The sequence below is a fragment of the Poecilia reticulata genome, linkage group LG7 (genome assembly GCF_000633615.1).
Source record: "Poecilia reticulata strain Guanapo linkage group LG7, Guppy_female_1.0+MT, whole genome shotgun sequence".
NCBI lineage: Eukaryota > Metazoa > Chordata > Actinopteri > Cyprinodontiformes > Poeciliidae > Poecilia > Poecilia reticulata.
Window position 1 is genome coordinate 21,874,515 of NC_024337.1, and position 19,985 is coordinate 21,894,499.

Here is a 19,985-nt window from a genome sequence, read left to right on the forward strand (position 1 = left end):
GCGTGCGCAGTCCGAGCAGAGCTTGACAACGGAAAACCCGAACTGCAATAACTTGTTGATTTAAAATAAAATCAGGTCGTCTTTTTTATGGTTTATAGCTGAAAATGAGGCCAATTGAAAAATGGAAAGAGACAGTTCGTGATCGGTAAGAGACTCTAACCTTGTGTTTGTTTTTTGCCCTGGTCGGAAACTAGGATGTAACGCTAACTGGATAGCAACGGTGGTTGCTATGTAAACTAGTAGAAGCCAGCTAACGTACATTAGCATCTAGCTATTTATCGAAGGCAAATGATGGACACTATGTACGTTAAAAATATGCATGAAAACGTCTAGTTTGTCGCAGTTAAGTTTGCTAGAAGTCTCTATTTATTGCCACAGATCTAGCTAGATTTTATGGTCTTGTTTATTCGCAAAGTATCTCACTGAAATATTTCCTTTGTCAAGGCGTTTTTTCTTTGCATGTAATGTTTTCCCAAAAATGTTGTCACTGGTTTATTACCACTGCAGCTACACTAGAGAACGTTTTCATCCTCTGACCTTAAAAAGCTTATATCCCTTCTTTCCGTTTTTTTTAAACAATTTCTAGCTTTAAAACTCACGATCCTTTTCACATTGTTGATGTACTGATTTGTAAAATTGTCTCTAATGCAATCTATGTTTTAACAATTTATTTAGACTTAGGAAACTCTACTTTACATTTACGTCTATCTTTTACCTAAATGTTTTTGCGTACAGTTTGCTTAGGGACTTAATACAATACAGACTTTAAATGCTATCACAACATTTTCTGTCGTTTTATAAATGTAACTCTACATTATTCCATGCCATTCCATATGGTCTACAATATTTAAAAATCAAACATTACATTTTCTTAAATTGGAAGTTGAAAAATATGTCACACAACTAAAACAACTATAATGCTGCCAGGTATTTAGGTATGCAAACATGTTCAGTTAGAGTTTTATTATTGCAGACTCATTTTTTTATTTTTATCATAGGAGCATTTTATCACAGTATATTGTAAACTATTTGTTACTCCCCTCCCCTATGGCTGTTATACATCCTGATTTTTCTCTGGATGTATAATAGTTATAATCTCTCTGCAGGGCATCGTGTTATCAGCTTTGTTTACATTGATGTTACTTCTTTGTATGCACGAGATAAAAATAAGAAAAATACACTTATAAAACAACATTCTCAAGGGCTTTTTAGGGGTCACCCTCAACATTAAAACTGCAATATGTGATTTTTACTGATAAATGACTCCGCACATTGTTGCTAATCGACCAATCAATCTTGTGAAAACAAACATTTCAAACAATTTTCTCTACTGCAGTGTTTATGACCTCGCTTTCAAGCCAGATGGCAGCCAAATTATAATGGCTGCAGGGCAACGTGTGCTGGTAAGGCTCACCTTTTATCTTTTTCTTGCGAGGGACATCTCTGCAGAATACATTGCTGTAACAAATTATGGTTTCTGTTTCCAGGTCTGCGATGCCAAAGATGGGACTATTATTCAGCCTTTAAAAGGACACAGTGATACAGTGTACTGTGTGGCCTATGCCAGGGATGGTACTGAGCTGGTTTTCTATTTGAATGTTTAGGACTTTCTCTATCTTATTCACCTTCATCTCATTAGGAACCGTGTTTTTGTGCAGGTAAGAGGTTTGCCTCAGGGTCTGCAGACAAAAGCATTATCATTTGGACTTCTAAACTGGAGGGTATATTAAGATATACGTAAGTGCTTTTATTATTCTAATAAGTTTTCTTTCGCTTTCAAGAGTAACTGCATTATTTTATGTCTTTAATGTTGTCGTATAGAGGTTAATGACTTAACAAAGCCAACAAATATCTCTTCCATTCAGTTTGTTTGTGCACCAACAATTCACAGATCGTGTTCCAAAGACCTAAGTATTATCTTTTAAAGCAAAACTAAGATGTTTGGCAACAGCTTAATGACTGCTATCTCACTTTGTCAGACTGCAAACACAAACAACACTATGTGGATTTGGATAAGCTGACAGAACTCTTAATCTGCAAAATTTGTTGCGCATTTGCGTTCACTTCACTCTGACATTCCCAGATAAAATCCAGGTTAACCAACAGGATAAAAATAATTTTATAAAGTACTGTAAAAATGTGAAAGTGTACAAAATCCTTAGAGAGGCCAAAAGGTTGAAAATCTCTGTCCATTGCACATTTGAGCCCACAGGTGGCGCTAAATGCATGGCCATCATCCCACGGGATCAAGTATTGCTACATGGCCTTGAGAGGACCTTGGAATAGTGTTATCTCTTCCCACAATCAAGCTGTACACTTCAGAAATGTTTGCCAAAGCCATATTTCAATTGTACTGAAAACTACTCGAACCCTGCTGAATTTTCTGTTTTAGCGCAGTTCCCATCCCTCGTTATAACCTATAATGAATCAAGCTTCTGTTCACTCATTCAAAACTGAAAACTGGGTCGTGTTATCCAAAGAAAATGCAAGAAATAATTGTCTGTTTCTCTCCCTAGCATGAATCACACCTATCCCTCATGAAGAACATTTCTTTTCGAATAAGACATGATTGTCTACTTTTACATCCTAGTGTACACTGTGCTTTCATTCCATTCACTTTTCTTTTTTTATTGACCTTATCTGCAGCCACAACGATGCAATCCAGTGTGTCGCCTACAACCCAATCACTCACCAACTTGCTTCCTGCTCATCTGGTGACTTTGGTGAGTGTCCAGTCAATCACATATTACGCATGAGATTGATTGGTTGATTAGAAGTAAATCTTTGTGATATCTCAAGAAGAATCACAAAAGAGAGCATTATCTGTTCACATTTTTTTAGGCCTGTGGTCCCCTGAACAAAAATCTGTAAACAAGACTAAAGTGAGTAGCAGAATAACATGTTGTGGGTAAGTTGTTTCTAGACTGTCATAAAACACTTTTTTATCTTTTTGTACAAAACATTGATGCTTCACTTGGAGTTTATTTAAACTTCAGGTGGACAAACGATGGGCAGTACCTCGCCCTCGGCATGATGAATGGTGTGGTGAGCATACGGAACAAGAATGGAGAGGAGAAGGTCAAGATAGAGCGTCCAGGAGGATCTTTATCCCCAATCTGGTCAATAGCGTGGAATCCATCCAGGTTAGTGTTTCTTAGTTACTGCATCACAACATCCATGAGAAAAGTTTATTCTTTTTTTTAATTTCATCCATCCTGTGTAGTCCGTGTTGTTAGCACTGTGGATTTATTGACTGTAAATTGCGTATTTTAAGCGAGGCCAGCAGGTGGCAGTAGTTGACATTAGAGTAGTTGAACCGTGAGGGAGATTATGATGCTTATTGAGAAAGTCTCTGTTCTCTGCTTCCCCCTCTTGCCAAAATCAGGAGCCCTTCTCTGACTGGGTTCGTAGGAGAAAAATAAAGCAATACAAAAATAATGTGCAAAGTTAGTGTTAAGTGTCAGCGATGAAATGCAGCAGATGTATCGTCAATGAAACAGTCCATAAAGTATAGTAGTTTGTTTAAAAATGAGCATGAGGTGTTTCTGGGAAGAAGTTGTGTTTTAAGCTGTAAGGGATTTAGTTTCCTTGGAACCAGACGGCAACACATTTGACAGGATGAATTGGTACATCTGCTTACCATGTCATATAGTTCTTTGTAAGTACAAATGTGATTAGGATGAAATATAACAAAGCTTTCCCGATGCCTGCTTGTCACTTACAGGGGAAACCTTTAAAATGAAAATTGGCCTCTGTGGTTTTCAGTGTTGTCATTACTTAACCAACCAAAGCCGCTATCAGCTCAAAAGGCTATGCTTATCAGCACCAATGGCTAAGCTGTTTTTGCTTCACAGGGATGAGCACGACACACTGGCTGTGGCAGACTGGGGTCAGAAACTCTCCTTCTACCAGCTCAGTGGGAAACAGGTGAACGTCAGTAATTGTTGCTATAAATATTCTCTTCCCGAATACAGCTCAATACCTCACATTTCCCACTTAAATTTTAAGATATTGAAATATGCGTGGCGTACCAAATAATACCAACGCTAGTAACTACATATAGTGAAGTCATTTTAATCAGCATAAATATTGACAGCAGGATGAATGCAACATATTTTCAGCCAAACTCTTGAAGGGGTTTGCTTCACAGTCCTCTCAATTCTCTGGTTATTTTTGCTTGTACACCTTGTATACACTACTTCCTGTTACTCAGCTCTCCATTAAAATCGTTGGCTACAGCCAGCTTAATTAGGATTGGCATTTTGAGGCTCATCCTCATTGCAGAGGATTTTTATGGTTATTTTCCATTTTTATTGGTTTAATGGGATTTCTTGATATTCTGACATACTGTGTTTGGCTGTAAACCATTACAATCAATAGTAGCAAAAAGACAAACTTAAAATCCCTCAGTATGTAATCTTAGTTTCAGTTTTGTGAAACTGAGTGAACTAAGTAAATTTTTCTATAAAGTCTAATAAATTTAGATGCGCCTGTACATGGTATAAATTCAAATGGATTTAATATTCTATCTTTACAGGACACCAGGTAGTCTGTATCTTACCAGAAATAACAGTTGACTTTTTTAAACATTGTAGGTGTAATCCTAGTAGGGGTGCACCAATTGCAGTTTTCTGGCCGATCGCAGTTGATCAATCTTTAAAAAGCCTAGCTTTCCAATTCCGATTTTGGCCAATAAATTTTTTTGCCTGACATGTTACTAGATATAGCAGTTGCACCACATTGAGTTGGCAACAGTGAGGTGACTATTGTTAACTGAAAACGTGCAGACATGACCTGATGGGTGTGTGTGGTGGTCAGTCAAACCTCTCTCACAGCAGGCCAAAAAGAGGACAGTAGACTTTAGTTGAGGTAGATAAGATTAGTGGATGAGATCGGCTTCACACGTAAGTATCTGCCGATCGCCAATCTCCCAAAATTGAGGAAATCGGGGCTGATGAATCAGTGTGCAGATAAATTGGCACAACCCTAAACCCCACAGAATATCCTTAACTGAGTTTAGAATCAGCTCTATTCTGATTGTAGGGGTCTGTTGAAACCATGACAATACACGGGACGTGATCCTTCCTGCTATGCTTTATTGGCCTACTCATAATCACTGCTTCCTCTTCAATTCCCTGTGGGCAATATTGTAATTATAGACAAATCTGCACTGTTCATTTCTCTCTGGTATATCTGAGGCTTTTTCCATTGTCATCTCCCTATTTATCAGTTTAAATGAACATTCTGTTTTGATTACAACACCAGGGATCGCTCACAAAGAAAGAAAATAAGCAGCAGTTGTCAGGGAGTCCCCCTTTTTCCGCTCAGTGAGAAAAAGCAGATGGATAGAATGGAGAGACCTGATATGATGCTGCACAAATGGACTTTGAACTCTAATACAATAGAGGCTTTTTTAACCACAGACGCTCTCTTTTTCTTTTTTTTTTTTTTTTGTCTTTCTTTTCATCAGATTCAAAGGGATAGTTGAATGTAGTGAGGACTTTGAAGTGTGCCGGCCCAGACAGTAGGAAGTGCTGGCTCAGGCCCCTGAGCAATAAACACAAGACATGCTTGTTTTATTCCTGTTTTTAATGTGCTCTTCTCTCTTTGTCGTCCTTAGGTTTTAAAAGAGAGAACTCTAAACTACGACCCTTGTTGCATCAGCTACTTCTCCAAGGGCGAGTACATTGTGATGGGTGGCTCTGACAAACAGGTGTCCCTCTATACTAAAGATGGCGTGCGGTTAGGAACCATTGGAGAGCATAAAGCATGGGTGTGGACATGCCGAGTTAAGCCCGACTCCAACTACGTGGTGGGTCCACGTCACATTGTTCCATATATCTCAACGAGACCTCACCTTTCTGTGCCCCTGAGCAGGAATGCATGTCGCAGAGAAAGCGATACATTTTTTTCCCCTGTTGTGATAGCACATTTTTTAGCTACACAGATACACAAGCTATTTCATTTTACAGTCACTCTTTTACAGCTTTTCCTCTCACTATATTTAACTGAAAGTGATGAGGCACACAGGAGAGAATTGGTTCCTGGCAGATTCTCGCAGCTCGGCAGTATAGAGGCTTTAACAACAGGAACATTTTCCCACTCCCTCAGTCTTTTCTTAGAGGTGTTAATAGGATGTACTGCTACATTGTTGTCTCTTATCTAGGTGTGCGGCTGCCAGGATGGGACCATCTATTGCTACCAACTTAACTTCACCACAGTTCACGGCCTCTACAAAGACCTCTACGCCTATAGAGACAACATGACCAATGTCATCGTGCAGGACCTCATCACTGAGCAGAACCGTAAAACTTTGCACGTGCATCATGCAGCTTAGTTTATGACTGAAGGGGTGTTATGATGCCTTAGTAAATAATGGGTCGTGTGTCTTTTAGCGTCACATTGACCTGAATCAGTTGTGTAGAGATGGAATTACACTTTCACTGCATTACTAGACTTTCTTTGGAGATTATTGCCATTCCATTTGAATAAAATAGTTTTTAATTGAACTGAAGGTAATTACCAGCACAAGACCTTTCTTAAGTCTGGCTGGGTTCCAACAGAGTCTGGAAAAGTTCCGAATCTGATTTTTTTTGTCTTTTTAAGATTTTTACATCTTAAAAATCAGTCTATTGGAAAAAAAGTAAGAACATAAAAAATATTTGTTTTTTCATACTTTCCCATCCATCCATCTTCCTCCATAGTAGAAGGAGCCATAATTAAAGTGTAACAAGAAGTCTAGTGACATTTTCTGTTTATAAAGGACAAAATTCTCAAAATCCAGAGTCAAGAAAGCTTATAGGAATGCAGTTTTTTTTTTTTTAAAGGTTGTTGTTTTGGTTTTTATACAGAACGCTTTCTTAACGGAAACATTCTGTATGAAAACCAGAACGTATGAAAAATGTTTCTGTTTTGATATAAATTTGTTATAAAAGTATTACTGATTGCACTTTAAAAATTAGGTAACTTTACGTTATTAAAGGTAAAGTTTAAACAGTAATGATTTATTGGTTAATGTCAAGTTGTCATAACAAAGACATTTTGAATAATGTCAACTTTGTATTAAAAGTATCATAATTTACTGAATGACGCTTTATGACAACAGCCATACATATTTATGAAGGCTTATTCATGTTCATGACAGGTGTTATGTCATGTTTATGACAGTGTCATGACAGTCTTATTCAACCCCCTTCAAATAAAGTGTTACCGCTATTTCTATATTATCTTTTGAAAATGTCCTCTCCCCACTTTCTCATGTTTCCTAGTGAGAATCAAGTGCCATGAGCTGGTAAAGAAAATCGCCATCTACAGAAACCGCCTGGCCATTCAGCTACCCGAGAAGATCAACATTTGTACAGACGACTTATCCACCATGGAATACCGCATTACTGACAAAATCTGCAAAAAGTTTGAGTGCAACCTGCTGGTGGTCTGCTCCCAGCACGTCATTCTCTGTCAGGTCTGGAGTCGTCCTTTTTTTTTTTTCTCAAATTCATTAAAAACTCAGCAAAACCCATCGAATGATTTTATTAAACTTGCTTTTGACCCACCTGTTTTGTATTTTTCTTCTTTCATAATGAAACATTTCCTTCTTTAGTTTCTCTGCTAAATCCTTTTGACCCTCGTAGCTGTACAAACATTAGGACGCCATTAAGATGATGAGGTCAGAATGAATTAGTGTTAAACCATTTACTCCAAACCTACGCAACCCAGGAATTGAATCGCTGCTTCTCCACATGTTTCTGCCGAGCTCGCACGAGACCCCAGCTGTACGCGTGTTCCCAACTACATGGGCAGCACGCGCCTCTCCCCCTTTTGCAACCCTATTCAAACTGGATGGATAAAAAAAGACAGTTTGAATGGATTGGAAGGGTTATCTTTTTTGTTTTGGGGGGTCCTCTGCTTTTCGTCTGTGTTTGACAGCGTCTGGTGGGGCTGAGGAACAGCGCTGAGGTTATTTCCTTTTAAATTTGTCTTTGTGTGACAGGGGTGCTTTAGATCTCTCTATTGGACTTGCTTGTGTTTCATGCCCCAGACAGATCGTATTCCTTATATATGGGCTGTGCATGCTTCTGGTAGATTATATCATTGTTTATCTTTGTAGAATTGCTTTCTGACATTGAAACACCCTTTGCCGTGTTTAAAAGAACAACATGCTGCAATTTATTGGACTTATATGAGTTTGTTTTGCTATGATTAATAGCCCATGAAATGATTGAGCTAAAACCACAATTTTGCCATAATGAATCTTTTAGTCAGGACTCTATGTGATTGTGGTTTCATGTTACTTGTTATGCTCTGCACAGGAGAAAAGGCTCCAGTGCCTGTCTTTTGCTGGTGTCAAGGAAAAAGAATGGGTGATGGAATCTATGATTCGTTACATCAAAGTGATTGGTGGCCCGCCATGCAAAGAGGGTCTACTTGTGGGGTTAAAAAATGGAGCTGTGAGTACTTAAAGACAATGTATTCTCCTACAGGAAGTCTGAAATGGTAACCATTCCCTTATGTCAATTCTCTAGGAATTTGGAGAAATGCAAAATTTACAATGTTTTGCAAAATATCTGTGCAGCTTTGCTTTTGGTACAACAGCAAACTTCAATGTTTTTTTATTTTTTTTATTGGGATTTTATGTGATAGATGAACATAGACCAGTCCATAATTATGAAGGAGGAACATTTTTGAAGTTTTTTTTTTTTATAAATGAAAGTCTGAATGTGTTATGCATTTGTATTTAGCGCCTCTCACGCAACACTTAATAGCCATTTTGGTGCTGTAGCAGCTGCAGTCTTTAGGTGTATGTCTATTCCATCTTCACACATGTAGAAAAACTGAAATTTCTGCCTTTTTATCTTTGCAAAAATAACTCAAACTCAGTCAGTTTGAAGAGAGAGCATGTGTGAACATCTGTTTTTCTTTTTTCTTTTGTCACAGAATCTTAGTTGAATGCCGGTCTGAAGTTTCAATTTATTCAGATTTGGTCAGGAACAGCAAAAAGCAAAAATGTTACAAAGTAAGCATTGCCATAGACGCAGATCTACGCTCCGTGTAATTTGCTGTCCCATTTTACGGGATCATTTTAACGTTTTTTTGAGAAACTGAAACGTTTTGTCTCGTAAAATGTAAAGATGGTTGTTGTGAATCTGCAGCTATAAAAAGGAATTGAATTAAAATGATGCATCCTATCAACTTTGATAAGCTTACTTGTCCTTCTGAACAATATCACTGCCATATTTCACCATAGTTAAACTGTGTTCAGTGTCATGTGAAGGTCTTTGATCCCATTTAATTGGAAAGCCTTCTTCCACATGCTTGTTGTGTTTTCTCCATGACTTGTGGGAAGCTGTAGAGGGAATTTCTTGCATCTTCTATTAATAGGCGATTTCTAAGGGAAATACTAAAAATACTTGATTTTATTTAAGGATGTCAGACTGGAGGGGATTGAATACAAAACACTACACACTTTCAGATCTTTATTTGTAAAAAATATTAAACTGCTTTTTCTCCCAGTTTGCTCTCATATCAAAGGACACTGCAACTGTTACCCACCAAAAAGTCATTTTTTTGGCTGCTGGATGTTTTATTCAGTCCAGCTAAATAAAATGTGTTTAGAGGCTGAAATTTTATGTGACATTTAAAAAAAACAACACCTGCGATTTTTCATAAAAATCTAAAATAGGAAATATATTGCCATTTTTTAAAGAACCACCTTTTTATTACTATTTTTATCTTTTGAAATAAAGAAAAAAAGAGAATGAATACTATTTATTCTATGGGATGTTGATATTTGTGGAAAATTATGTAAAATACAAAATCACTAATGACAAGAAATATTGTTCTAAAACTCATTATTGAGACTTTTTGTGTTGTTCTCATGTGAACATTTAATACAATTATTTCATTAAAAAAATGGAAAAACAACTAAAACCTGTATTTATTAGTACAGCTATTGCTATCATGACATAGATATCACTTATAAGCAGTTATTAAGAGCTACTGTGAAAGGCCCAAAGACCTTCCAGACCACAGGTTGCAAGTCCCTGTGAATCACAGCAAGCATTTCATCTGCTCAGATTTTTTTTTGTTCTGATTTTGTGATGTAGATCTTGAAGATATTTATCGACAACCCCTTTCCAATAACGCTGCTGAAGCTGTCGTTGTCAGTGCGCTGCCTGGACATGAGCGCGTCCCGCAAAAAGCTGGCTGTGGTGGATGAACGTAACACCCTCCTCGTCTACGACATCAAAAGCAAAGAGCTACTTTTTCAGGTTTGTCAAAAGCAGTACGGAAAAACATCTCAAGGACAGCAAATCGAAAGGTTTCTGAACGGACTACGCAAAATCAGCCTGTCTGAAAAAAAAACAAAACATGGATGCATGTTAAGTTTTTGCAAGCAGCGCAGGGAGACTTTAATTTTGAAGTATGTCTTTCTGGCTCTTCTTTGTTTGTCAGTGGCCTCTACACCTTGACTTTCTCATATCCTGTCATATTTTCTCTGTAGGAGCCTAATGCTAACAGTGTTGCCTGGAACACCCAGTGTGAGGACATGCTGTGCTTCTCTGGGAACGGCTACCTGAACATCAAGGCGAGCAACTTCCCTGTGCACCAGCAGAAAATGCAGGGCTTTATGGTCGGCTACAACGGCTCGAAAATATTTTGTCTCCACGTCTATTCCATGTCTGCGGTCGAGGTGCCTCAGGTGGGTTGTATTTTGTTGGCTTGTTTTAATCTAGATATAGTGACGGTTTCCCCTGCAGTAACAAAGAGTTTTATAGCACAACCTTGAGATGGTGGTCAAAATGTCCTGAAGGTTATTTGTTTTAGAAGAAATATTTTACTGCTTTGCAATGTTTACACATTTTCTCACATTGTGTCCTCAAGCTTCAGATTTTCTTATTGAGATTTTGTGTGTTAGACCAACCCAATAAGGTGAACATATATAGTTATGATACTTTCATATAACTTGTCTTGAAGAACTTGAATATGGTGGCCTGCTCTGTATGGTGTTCGGCCCATCTGAGTTAATACTCTATAATTCAGTACAACTTTTTTTAGAGTTTGTCTCTACCAGCATTTAGATTGGTGTTTTGACCATCTTTTTTTGCAGAAAAGACTCAATCAGATTTGACAAGAAGCCTCTGTTAACAACAATTTTCAAATCTTGCCACTGACTTCTTATTGGGTTAGAGTCTAGACTTTGACTCTGCCATTGTAGCTCTGGGTGAATGTTGAGGATCTTTGTTCAACATGAAAGTGAATCTCTTGCAGTCTGACCTCTAAGATAGAAAAATCTAGAGAGTGCATAATTTATGTTTGGTCATGAATTAAGCTAACTATAAATTATACAAGATTCTGACATATAAAGTGTGCATCTTCACATATCTTCCAGAGTTATTATGAAAATCTTTGCCACTTCACAGAACAGTTGAATTTATACTTTGATTAAATTACACACAGTAGTTGCTATCTACTAATTATGTGATTTATGATTGTAATTAGTTGCTCTCCTCTTTAGTTAGGGTTATCAAAGTAAAGGGGGATCAATACAAATTCAGATTTTTACTTATAAAGAATGCGTAAAACTGCCTCATAGATCCTTTACCTTCCACTTGAGTATATTGTTCTACTTTTTGTTAGTCTAAAGCATAAAATATCAATAAAAAGACATAAATATTAACAGAAAAAGTTGAAGGCTGTTATTTGTAGCATGACAAAATGTAAAACTCTCTGATACCGTTACATTTATTCCTCTACCTTCCACTTCAGTTCTACTTTGTGTTGGTCTGAATCATAAAATATCAATAAAAAAAAGTTGAAGATTGTTATTTGTAAGATGGAAAAATGTAAAACTCTCTGAGACCGCTACATTTTCTCTGCCCAGTCAGCACCCATGTACCAATACCTAGAGAAGAAGATGTTTAAGGAAGCTTATCAGATCGCCTGTCTCGGTGTGACAGACAGTGACTGGAGGGATTTAGCCACAGAAGCTCTGGAGGGACTTGACTTTGAAACCGCCAAGAAGGTGAGTCAGACACACCAGTTTAAGAAATGTGTCATTATCACGCACAAGACTGGTACATTTAGTTGAATCAGCGAGAAAAAAAAACAAAAAACAAACAATAGCAGACATTCATGCACAGCCTTTCTCAATGGGGTTTATCTCTGAAACATGGAAACAGATCTTTGGACTTTTTCCAAGGAGCAAAATAAACAGTGGAACGGTGTTTTAAATTTCTTGCTTCTCGTGTTCATTTTGGTTTGTATTTGGTAGAAATACACATCCATCACTGTTTAAAAAAAAAAACTAAATAAAAATCTCAAAGCATTTCACGTATTTTTGTTTAATTAGAACAGATATTTTTTTGTGTGTTTGTTATACTTCATTTGCAACAGACGAGGATATCCTTAAATCACATCACGACATTTATACTTATTGTTATTATACCACGGTTATAATTTACAGCTTTGTTTGAAATGAAAACAAAATTAAAGTGTTCTTTTTTTTTGGCATGAGGTTTTGTTTGTTGCCAGTGCTTAATGATAAGTAGATTTGCTTCATTTCAAATAATGCCAAGATTTTCTTTTGTTCCATAAAACCCAAGTCGTTTAGTTAAGTTGTTGAACTGTTTTAGGCTGAATGTCAGAAGGTTTCTCAGGTGAGGAATTTAGAAAATAGTCTGTAGCTCAGGAGGTTAATTACTCTCAAGAGGGCTTTTGAAGACGCTGAAGCTAGTGATGCAAACTGAATTAATCTGATTATAAGAAAAAATTAATTTAATCACACTGTTTTTTCATTCTCAGGCCTTTATTAGAATAAGAGACTTGCGCTACCTGGAGCTGATCAGCAGCATTGAGGTAATGTCTGTTTATCAGAGGAAAGAAAAAAAAAATCATACATAAGTCATATACGTCAATGTCCTTCTCATCTTTGTCTTGATTTAGAAAGGATTTAGAAAATCATTTTTTATTTAAAAAGCAACTCGAGTTCAGTCAGATTGGCTGGAGAGTTTCCATGAAGCTCACTTTTTTGTGTTCTCCACAAAATCATTGTCTAGCCTTTGATTAGGCCATTCTAACACACGGAGATCATGTGCCTTGATCTAAATCATTCCTTTGTAGCTCTTTTTATAGTCACTGTCCTGCTGGAATTTCCTCTCCATTCTCAGATGTTTCAACATTGTCCTGTGATTAAGTTGATCCAACCTCTCATTAATTCTGACCAGCTTCTATGTCCCTTCCGGAGGAAAACAGCCCAAAGCATGATGGGCTGTGTCACCCTTAGTAACACTGCCCAATCGCACCATATTTAATTGCGAGAATGGGTTGTTCATAGTGATGTGCTGTGCAGTTTTTCCACGATACATGCAGGGCTAATCATTTGCATGCAGGGCTAAAAGTTACAATTTACTCTCATGAGCATCCTCCACCAGATGTTTGCTGTGTCCCCTGCACGGCTTATGAGACGTTCAAAGCCTGCTTTAAGCTTCTTCACTTTATTCCTGCTGTGCTTCCTTGATCTTAATGATGTTGTTTGTTTGTTTATGTCGTCTAACAAAGTTCTAAGGCCTTTATTTAGCAGCTGGATTAATGCTAGCTTGAGACTGTGACACAAAATGTGAAAAAGAAAATAAAAATGGAGCGGTGTGAATATTTCTGTACTTCTAGCTGCTGTTGTGGAGATGTGTGTACATGCAGTTGACTGTTTGTCCACGCACAGTTAACGCTGACTGATTTGCAGGAGAGGAAGAAGCGGGGCGAGAACGACAATGAGCTCTTCCTGGCAGACGTCTATGCCTTCCAGGGGAAATTCCGCGAGGCAGCTAAACTCTACAAACGCGCCGGCCATGAATCCAAAGCCCTGAGCATGTACACCGACCTGCGCATGTTCGAGTACGCCAAGGTGATTGAAGCGTTTACTGACAAAGTCGCAGCATATTGCATGCAACTCAGCTTTTTACAAATACAAACAAACACAAAAAAAAAACCCTGTGAGGTACTGCGAGCTGTATGAGTTGAGAACATGTGGCTTTTCTTTATTATGTGGAGAAATGCCAAGTTGGGGCCCTGTGCCGTGTTCAGACAGGCCCCTTTAGCCGTCTGTCTTTCATCTCCTCATACATCACCGGAATCACATCATACATCATCTGATCATTGCACTCATGCCACACTTTTACACAAATACTTTGGAACAGCACAAGGATGGCTCTTCTAAATAGTCATTTAAACTACATATAAATGTAGATGCAAACTGAATATATATGTTCTGTTTTTGAAGCTCCTGTGGAAGAGTTTTTTAACCTAGGTATTACATTTTAGTTCCGAGGAAGATGACACAGCTATGACTTATTCATGTATATTTCTGCATGCGTATGTGTATCAGATTGTATCTGTGCGATGTGGCAGCTGTATATTTTTGTGACCGTGTGGCCATCTGGCTGCGCAGCCTGTTTGTTTTAGGTAGGAAGGACACCGGAGGGAAAGACCGAGGAGCTGCCTGATGTTTGTCCGATTCTCTTCCTCCTGCCTCAGACCTTTACAGCCTGAATGGTTTAGCTGGTTTAGTCTGAGCAGGGTTTTTTTGCTCTCTCTAAAGATTACTATTTAGATACTGAAAGTGACATTATTTTCCAATGGAAAAAAGATCATGTCTGGCTTAGGTTGATAGAAATTGTATGTAGAATTATGCCCAGTGAACCGTGTTATTTTTTGGTACTTTATATCTTCAAAGTTAATGTAGTTTACAAGAATTTTAAATGCTAAACCAACACAAAGCACTGCATGATTGTGAAGTGGAGGGAAAGTTTTCTTTACAAATGAAAATGTGATAAGTCTGTTATATGTGTTCCCTTCCACAAGTTAAAGCTTTGTAGAACCACTACTCTTCTTCACAGAGTACTTTGCCAGTCTGGACTTTGACTAGTCTGAACTAAGACACAAATAAAATCAAAGTATGTTTGAATTTGAATTTTAAATGTAATTTCGTTGCAGCCCTGTGTAGCCTCTGCTGGAAGTTGAGTGTCTACCTCAGTCTTAAATATTTTGCAGCATATAACAAGTTTTCATACAGCATTGCTTATATTTAGTTGCATGCTCCGTTCCAATAATGTTTACCAGCCTCCTGGCCCCTTGCTGATGAGTAGCATCCCCATAGCAGGATGCTGCCACTGCCTTCTGTTGTAATTATTAAAAAACAAAACACAAAAAAATAGTTTATGTAGATTAGTTCACATTGCTTTTTCTGATCAGTGCTATTAATATATTTCTTTTTTTTTTTAAAGACACAATTCATTTTAAGGAAGCAAATTTAATATGTTTAACTGTTTTCACAATATTTAGCAATGATCACAATGCATTTCCGTGTTACTTAAGTAATTTGATTTCTCTCTTTGCAGGAGTTTGTTGGTGCTACAGACCCACAGAGCTCAAAGTTACTAATAACGAAGCAGGCAGATTGGGCTAAATGCAGCAAGGAGCCACGAGCTGCAGCTGAAATGTACCTGTCGGCAGGAGAACACGCGAAAGCTATAGATATTATTGGAGAACACGGCTGGGCAGACATGTAAGTGCCTTTCACTTTAGGAGATATTTTTCCCCTGACATCTTTATGTTATTAGTACACATATATTTATTTGTTTGTTTATTTTTTTTGTAGGAAAAAAAATACCTATTTTTTATCATTAGTCTAACTCTAGCTAGAGTTACACTCACTTCTCTGTGTAGACAAATAGTTAAGCGGTGGCTGCTTCAGTCGTCCTGCTGCCTCCATCTGACACGCTACGCACGTGTTGTCGCGATCCTCCTACGGTGCTACAGGTGGATCAGAGGGGCTCAGCACAGTCAGAGCTCTTTAACCTGAATCAGATTCAGGTTCGGACCCTGACTGATTAAAATTCGTTCCGGGGTCATGAGCATGATGTAGCAGGCGGCAAGCTGATGGTTTACCTTCACTCACCCTATCTGTGTACCTATTCCCCTCTTCTCGTGTAGGCTGATCGACATCGCCCGCAGGCTAGACAAGGCCGAGCGTGAACCGCTGGCGAAGTGTGCGATGCACTTTAAGAAGCTGAGGCACCATGGCTATGCCTCAGAGACTTACTCCAAGATGGGGGACTTGAAGGCTTTGGTGCAGCTGCACGTGGACACGAGACACTGGGAAGAGGTCTGAGACACTTATTCAGCTCATCAGGATGACTCGCCGTGTACAGAAAAGTCTTGAGAGAGTTGTCAGTTTGATTGAATTATTTACTGGGGGAAAGAATAGGGAAATAGATTTTTTTTCCCAGGTTTATTCCCTTTCTCATCACATACATAGTAAATATGTGAATTGAAAAAAAATTGGTTGCTCAGAAATAAAAAAATAAGTGCACTTTGCTACTATTGATTTGAAAGTATGATGCACATGTTATCATAATCATTCAGTTTTTTTTTCTTGGTCTATTCCATCCATCCATACATGCTGTATATGTATATTCTCATTGGTTCTACTTGTATTTTTTATGAAGTCTAAGAGAATTTTGACTGAACTTATTATTTGAAAATAGAAATGAAAATGACCTGAGAACTATACACATTCAAGTCTGAAAAATATAGCATATTTGGCAGGAAAAATGTTTCTTAACACCCCCCCTCCCCCCCCAAATACAGTAACATGAAACCGTTGTTAATAAAGTGCTTCATGAGCCACAGAGTAAACTGTATTTTATGGCTTGTTTAGTTTGGCAGGGAACTCCAACAAATAGTTTGTCAGAATAACAGAGTAACCATGGCTGAATGCAAACAAGAAGACATGTCTGTCTGATCTCCTCATTTACTGACAAATGAAACCACAGACCCTCCAGAGCCGATCATCAAGATGCTGATTTCTCTGAATCCGTGCCCACATTGTGATGAGCCTGTGAGAAGTTCAAAACAAAATGCTGCATCAGCTTGAAACTTTACACAACTTTCAATCACGCTCCTGCGTCACAGCAGATCATGCCGCTCGTAGGAAAAGGAAATACTGCATTTCTTTAATCCATCTGCAGCTGTAATCAAATTAAAGGCAGTGCAGAGATGCATATGGATGATTTGCATTTGGAATCGCTAGAGCCAAAAGCAGAACATCAAATCTCAAAGACATGGTTCTCGGAGTACTTCTTAATCCTCAGAGAGCGAGAAAGGAGAAAACATGAGGAGGGTGCCAGAGGTTTAGGGAACACTTTGGTTTTATGTGCTTCTCCCAGGGAGCCAGACCCCAACACAAACTTGGCTACGTCATATGGATGCCATTTTTCTCTCAAGCAAAGTATTTTTAAATGACTCAGAGACCCCACTCAAAACTTTTCGCTCACACCAAAGAGTGTGAGCGATGTGTGTTTCTTGGCTCTCGTTATGCCACAGGACATCGAGCTTAATTAGTCACTTTGTAAGGCAAATTTTTGCTCACAGGGCCCCACAGCAACTCTTTATTTCCTGTCATTCAAACAGCGATGCGGTTGTAGTTGTAACCGAGTGTGAAGCCGGTTTCGCTTGTACATTCCTCTTTGTCTTCAGTTAATTAATAATGTTGTAGAAATGTTGTGACTTGAAAAAAATGTACAGTTAATTTGTTTTTCCCTAATGAGTTACAGCTGGACCTCTACCTGCCCCGGGCCATTTAACCACGTTTTCTATCTTGTACCAACTAACTGAACACCGATGCTCTATTAACTATAATGTTTCCTTTGTCCTCTCAACTGTCAATCTTCCAGGCCTTCTTGCTGGTGGAGAAGCACCCGCAGTTCAAATATGACGTCTTTGTGCCTTACGCCCAGTGGTTGGCTGAAAATGATCGCTTCGAGGAGGCACAGAAAGGTCAGAGCTCCAGCCTCACCTTTGCTCAGTCGATTTGTTTCTGGAATACGACGCATGTATTATCGTCTTTTTAAAAACCCATGCCTCCAGGAACATGTTTCTGCGAACATATAGAGCATACTTTAAGTTGGTCTACATATGGAAGTGATAAAACCTGCTGGGTTTGGACACAGACTTTTTTTTTTCTCAACTTCCTCAAGATTTTCCATATCCCCCGTAAAACATGATCCTCTTTGCCAGAGCAGAGCAGGACACGGCTCGGCTGCCTGTTCAGTGAGTGACACGCATGCTTGCCTCTAATCACCAGTGCTACAAGCGGCTCTGATGATGATTACCAACTCTAACCATAGTCATAATCAGCTCATAGATTTATAATTATAATCTCAGCAGGCATATTTCCTCTCCTACATAATCTTCTTCTGCTCGCCTCTATGTGGGATTTATGACTGATTGTGTTTGGGCTTGCTTATAGGCAGGCGTTTAGGTAATTGTGTGCATTTTAGGGAGCTGTCGAGGCAGTATTGTGTTACCAGTGATTGTGATGTCTCAGTTTCTGGCTAGTCTCATACTCAGTGCACTGGTGTTTCTCTGTGACAATCTCAGAAATGGTTATCATGGCTTAAATGCTAAAGTGCTTTAGTTGTTGTTTTTGTGGCTTTTTATGGATAACAATTGAGCTCCAAAATGAAATAATGAGCGGTTATTGTCTCCACAGTAGCAGCACACAAAATACAACTTTGTGTGTTTTTTTTATTTCCATTTTTGAATAGTTGAATGAATTAATATGCCCAAGATTGTCTGGTCTTGTCACAATGTCTTTCTTGAGTCTGACAAATTATCTAATGAGCTATTTTTCTACACAGAAAAATACTTTTCTTATTTGGATGCTGTTAGAAATTCCTGCGCTTATTAAGTGTCATCATTTCTAATTCTTTGAATGGGAAACGATGCTGCCATTTTAGAGGAGTAGAGATGGGTTTCCAAAGCTCAAAAATGCCTCAAATAAGAGCCCCAATCCAAATGAATTTTTAAAAAAGATGTTTAGGATGCTGGACAACAGCAAAGCAGGCTAAGGAGATGGTGATATTAAAGGATAGTTACTTGAGTGCTGCAAAAAATGCAGTTCCCCCAAAACTTTACTTTGAAGGATTTTGTAGAGATGGACCAAGAAATGGGTGTAGGATGTTAGGAAAACACATGAAACGAAGGTATCAATGAATATCGTGAAGACCCTGTGGGTTATTTTAAGTTAAAAAAAATACAGTACTTAAACTAAATATATAACTTACACTTAGCAGCAAACACAGAACCTAGATAGCCACTAGTCTATCTAGATGCTGAAAAAAACAATTGGACTCATTATTTCCACCTTAACAACATCTTATGTTTTTTTGAGATGATTTATGGTTACTAATGCTGTTTTGACGGTGAAACAATCTTGATGTAGCTTCTTAATGATTTGATTGCCCTCCTTTAAGCATCTTTACCTGCAATGAACAAAAAGCATAATCATTTCTGGCATTGAGATACTGAATGCATAACCCTCAAATACTTAACTAAGACTTGTCCTACTCCAAGTAGTTTGTTAAATTTGTGATTTCTTGCACTATCCTGCTGTTGATTGGAATTGCCCAGTTGTCACCTAAATTTGTTCTGACTGCTGACCAACAAAAATCCAGTTTTACCAAATCTATGGTTGCAGATAATGTAAGGGGTACCAGGTTGCACCCACAACAACACTTTTCCGTGTGGATGTCAATACCGAGAGAAGGAGATTCGAAGTTAGCTGTTTGTTCTGCCAAAAAGGTGTCTGAAAACAAGACAGCGGAAGCTCAGAGATGTAAGAAGTTAATAAAATAACAAAATGGGTTCTCATCTTTTTTTAGCTTTCAACCTCTTTCTGCCAGCAGGATGATGACATTGTTTGCAACCTTTTGGAAATCTCAGAGTTAAGGTGGCGGGAGGAAAAATACTTTGAAAGCGTTTCATATAGCTTATTGTATTCTATTTTTAAATACATATTCTGAATTGGCCAGAATCAGTATTAACATGCAGACGTGAGTCGAAAGTTAACCACATTATCTGGCAGTTAGGAGTTTCTGTTCAGGTTTGTTTAACAGTAGATTTTATCTGTATTACTACATACTATATAT

At 38.2% G+C, this 19,985-nt stretch overlaps 1 protein-coding gene across 2 annotated transcripts in view; it reads left to right on the top strand.

Annotated features, from left to right (window-relative positions):
• Positions 1-10: 10 nt before the first annotated feature.
• The window catches only part of ift122 (intraflagellar transport 122 homolog (Chlamydomonas)), a 26,844-nt gene continuing 6,869 nt past the window's right edge, over positions 11-19,985 (top strand). The window contains exons 1-20 of one of the 2 annotated variants that reach the window (XM_008414053.2): positions 11-145; positions 1,337-1,403; positions 1,488-1,572; positions 1,659-1,737; positions 2,647-2,723; positions 2,842-2,908; positions 2,997-3,143; positions 3,855-3,933; positions 5,621-5,812; positions 6,167-6,305; positions 7,269-7,462; positions 8,310-8,447; positions 10,104-10,268; positions 10,502-10,699; positions 11,882-12,022; positions 12,802-12,855; positions 13,739-13,900; positions 15,393-15,559; positions 15,988-16,159; positions 17,730-17,832. In XM_008414053.2, the coding sequence (XP_008412275.1) occupies positions 105-145; positions 1,337-1,403; positions 1,488-1,572; positions 1,659-1,737; positions 2,647-2,723; positions 2,842-2,908; positions 2,997-3,143; positions 3,855-3,933; positions 5,621-5,812; positions 6,167-6,305; positions 7,269-7,462; positions 8,310-8,447; positions 10,104-10,268; positions 10,502-10,699; positions 11,882-12,022; positions 12,802-12,855; positions 13,739-13,900; positions 15,393-15,559; positions 15,988-16,159; positions 17,730-17,832 (2,467 nt within the window). In that variant the 5' untranslated portion in view covers positions 11-104. The remainder of the gene's footprint in view (positions 146-1,336; positions 1,404-1,487; positions 1,573-1,658; positions 1,738-2,646; positions 2,724-2,841; positions 2,909-2,996; positions 3,144-3,854; positions 3,934-5,620; positions 5,813-6,166; positions 6,306-7,268; positions 7,463-8,309; positions 8,448-10,103; positions 10,269-10,501; positions 10,700-11,881; positions 12,023-12,801; positions 12,856-13,738; positions 13,901-15,392; positions 15,560-15,987; positions 16,160-17,729; positions 17,833-19,985) is intronic. The other variant, XM_008414056.2, reaches the window with a different exon arrangement.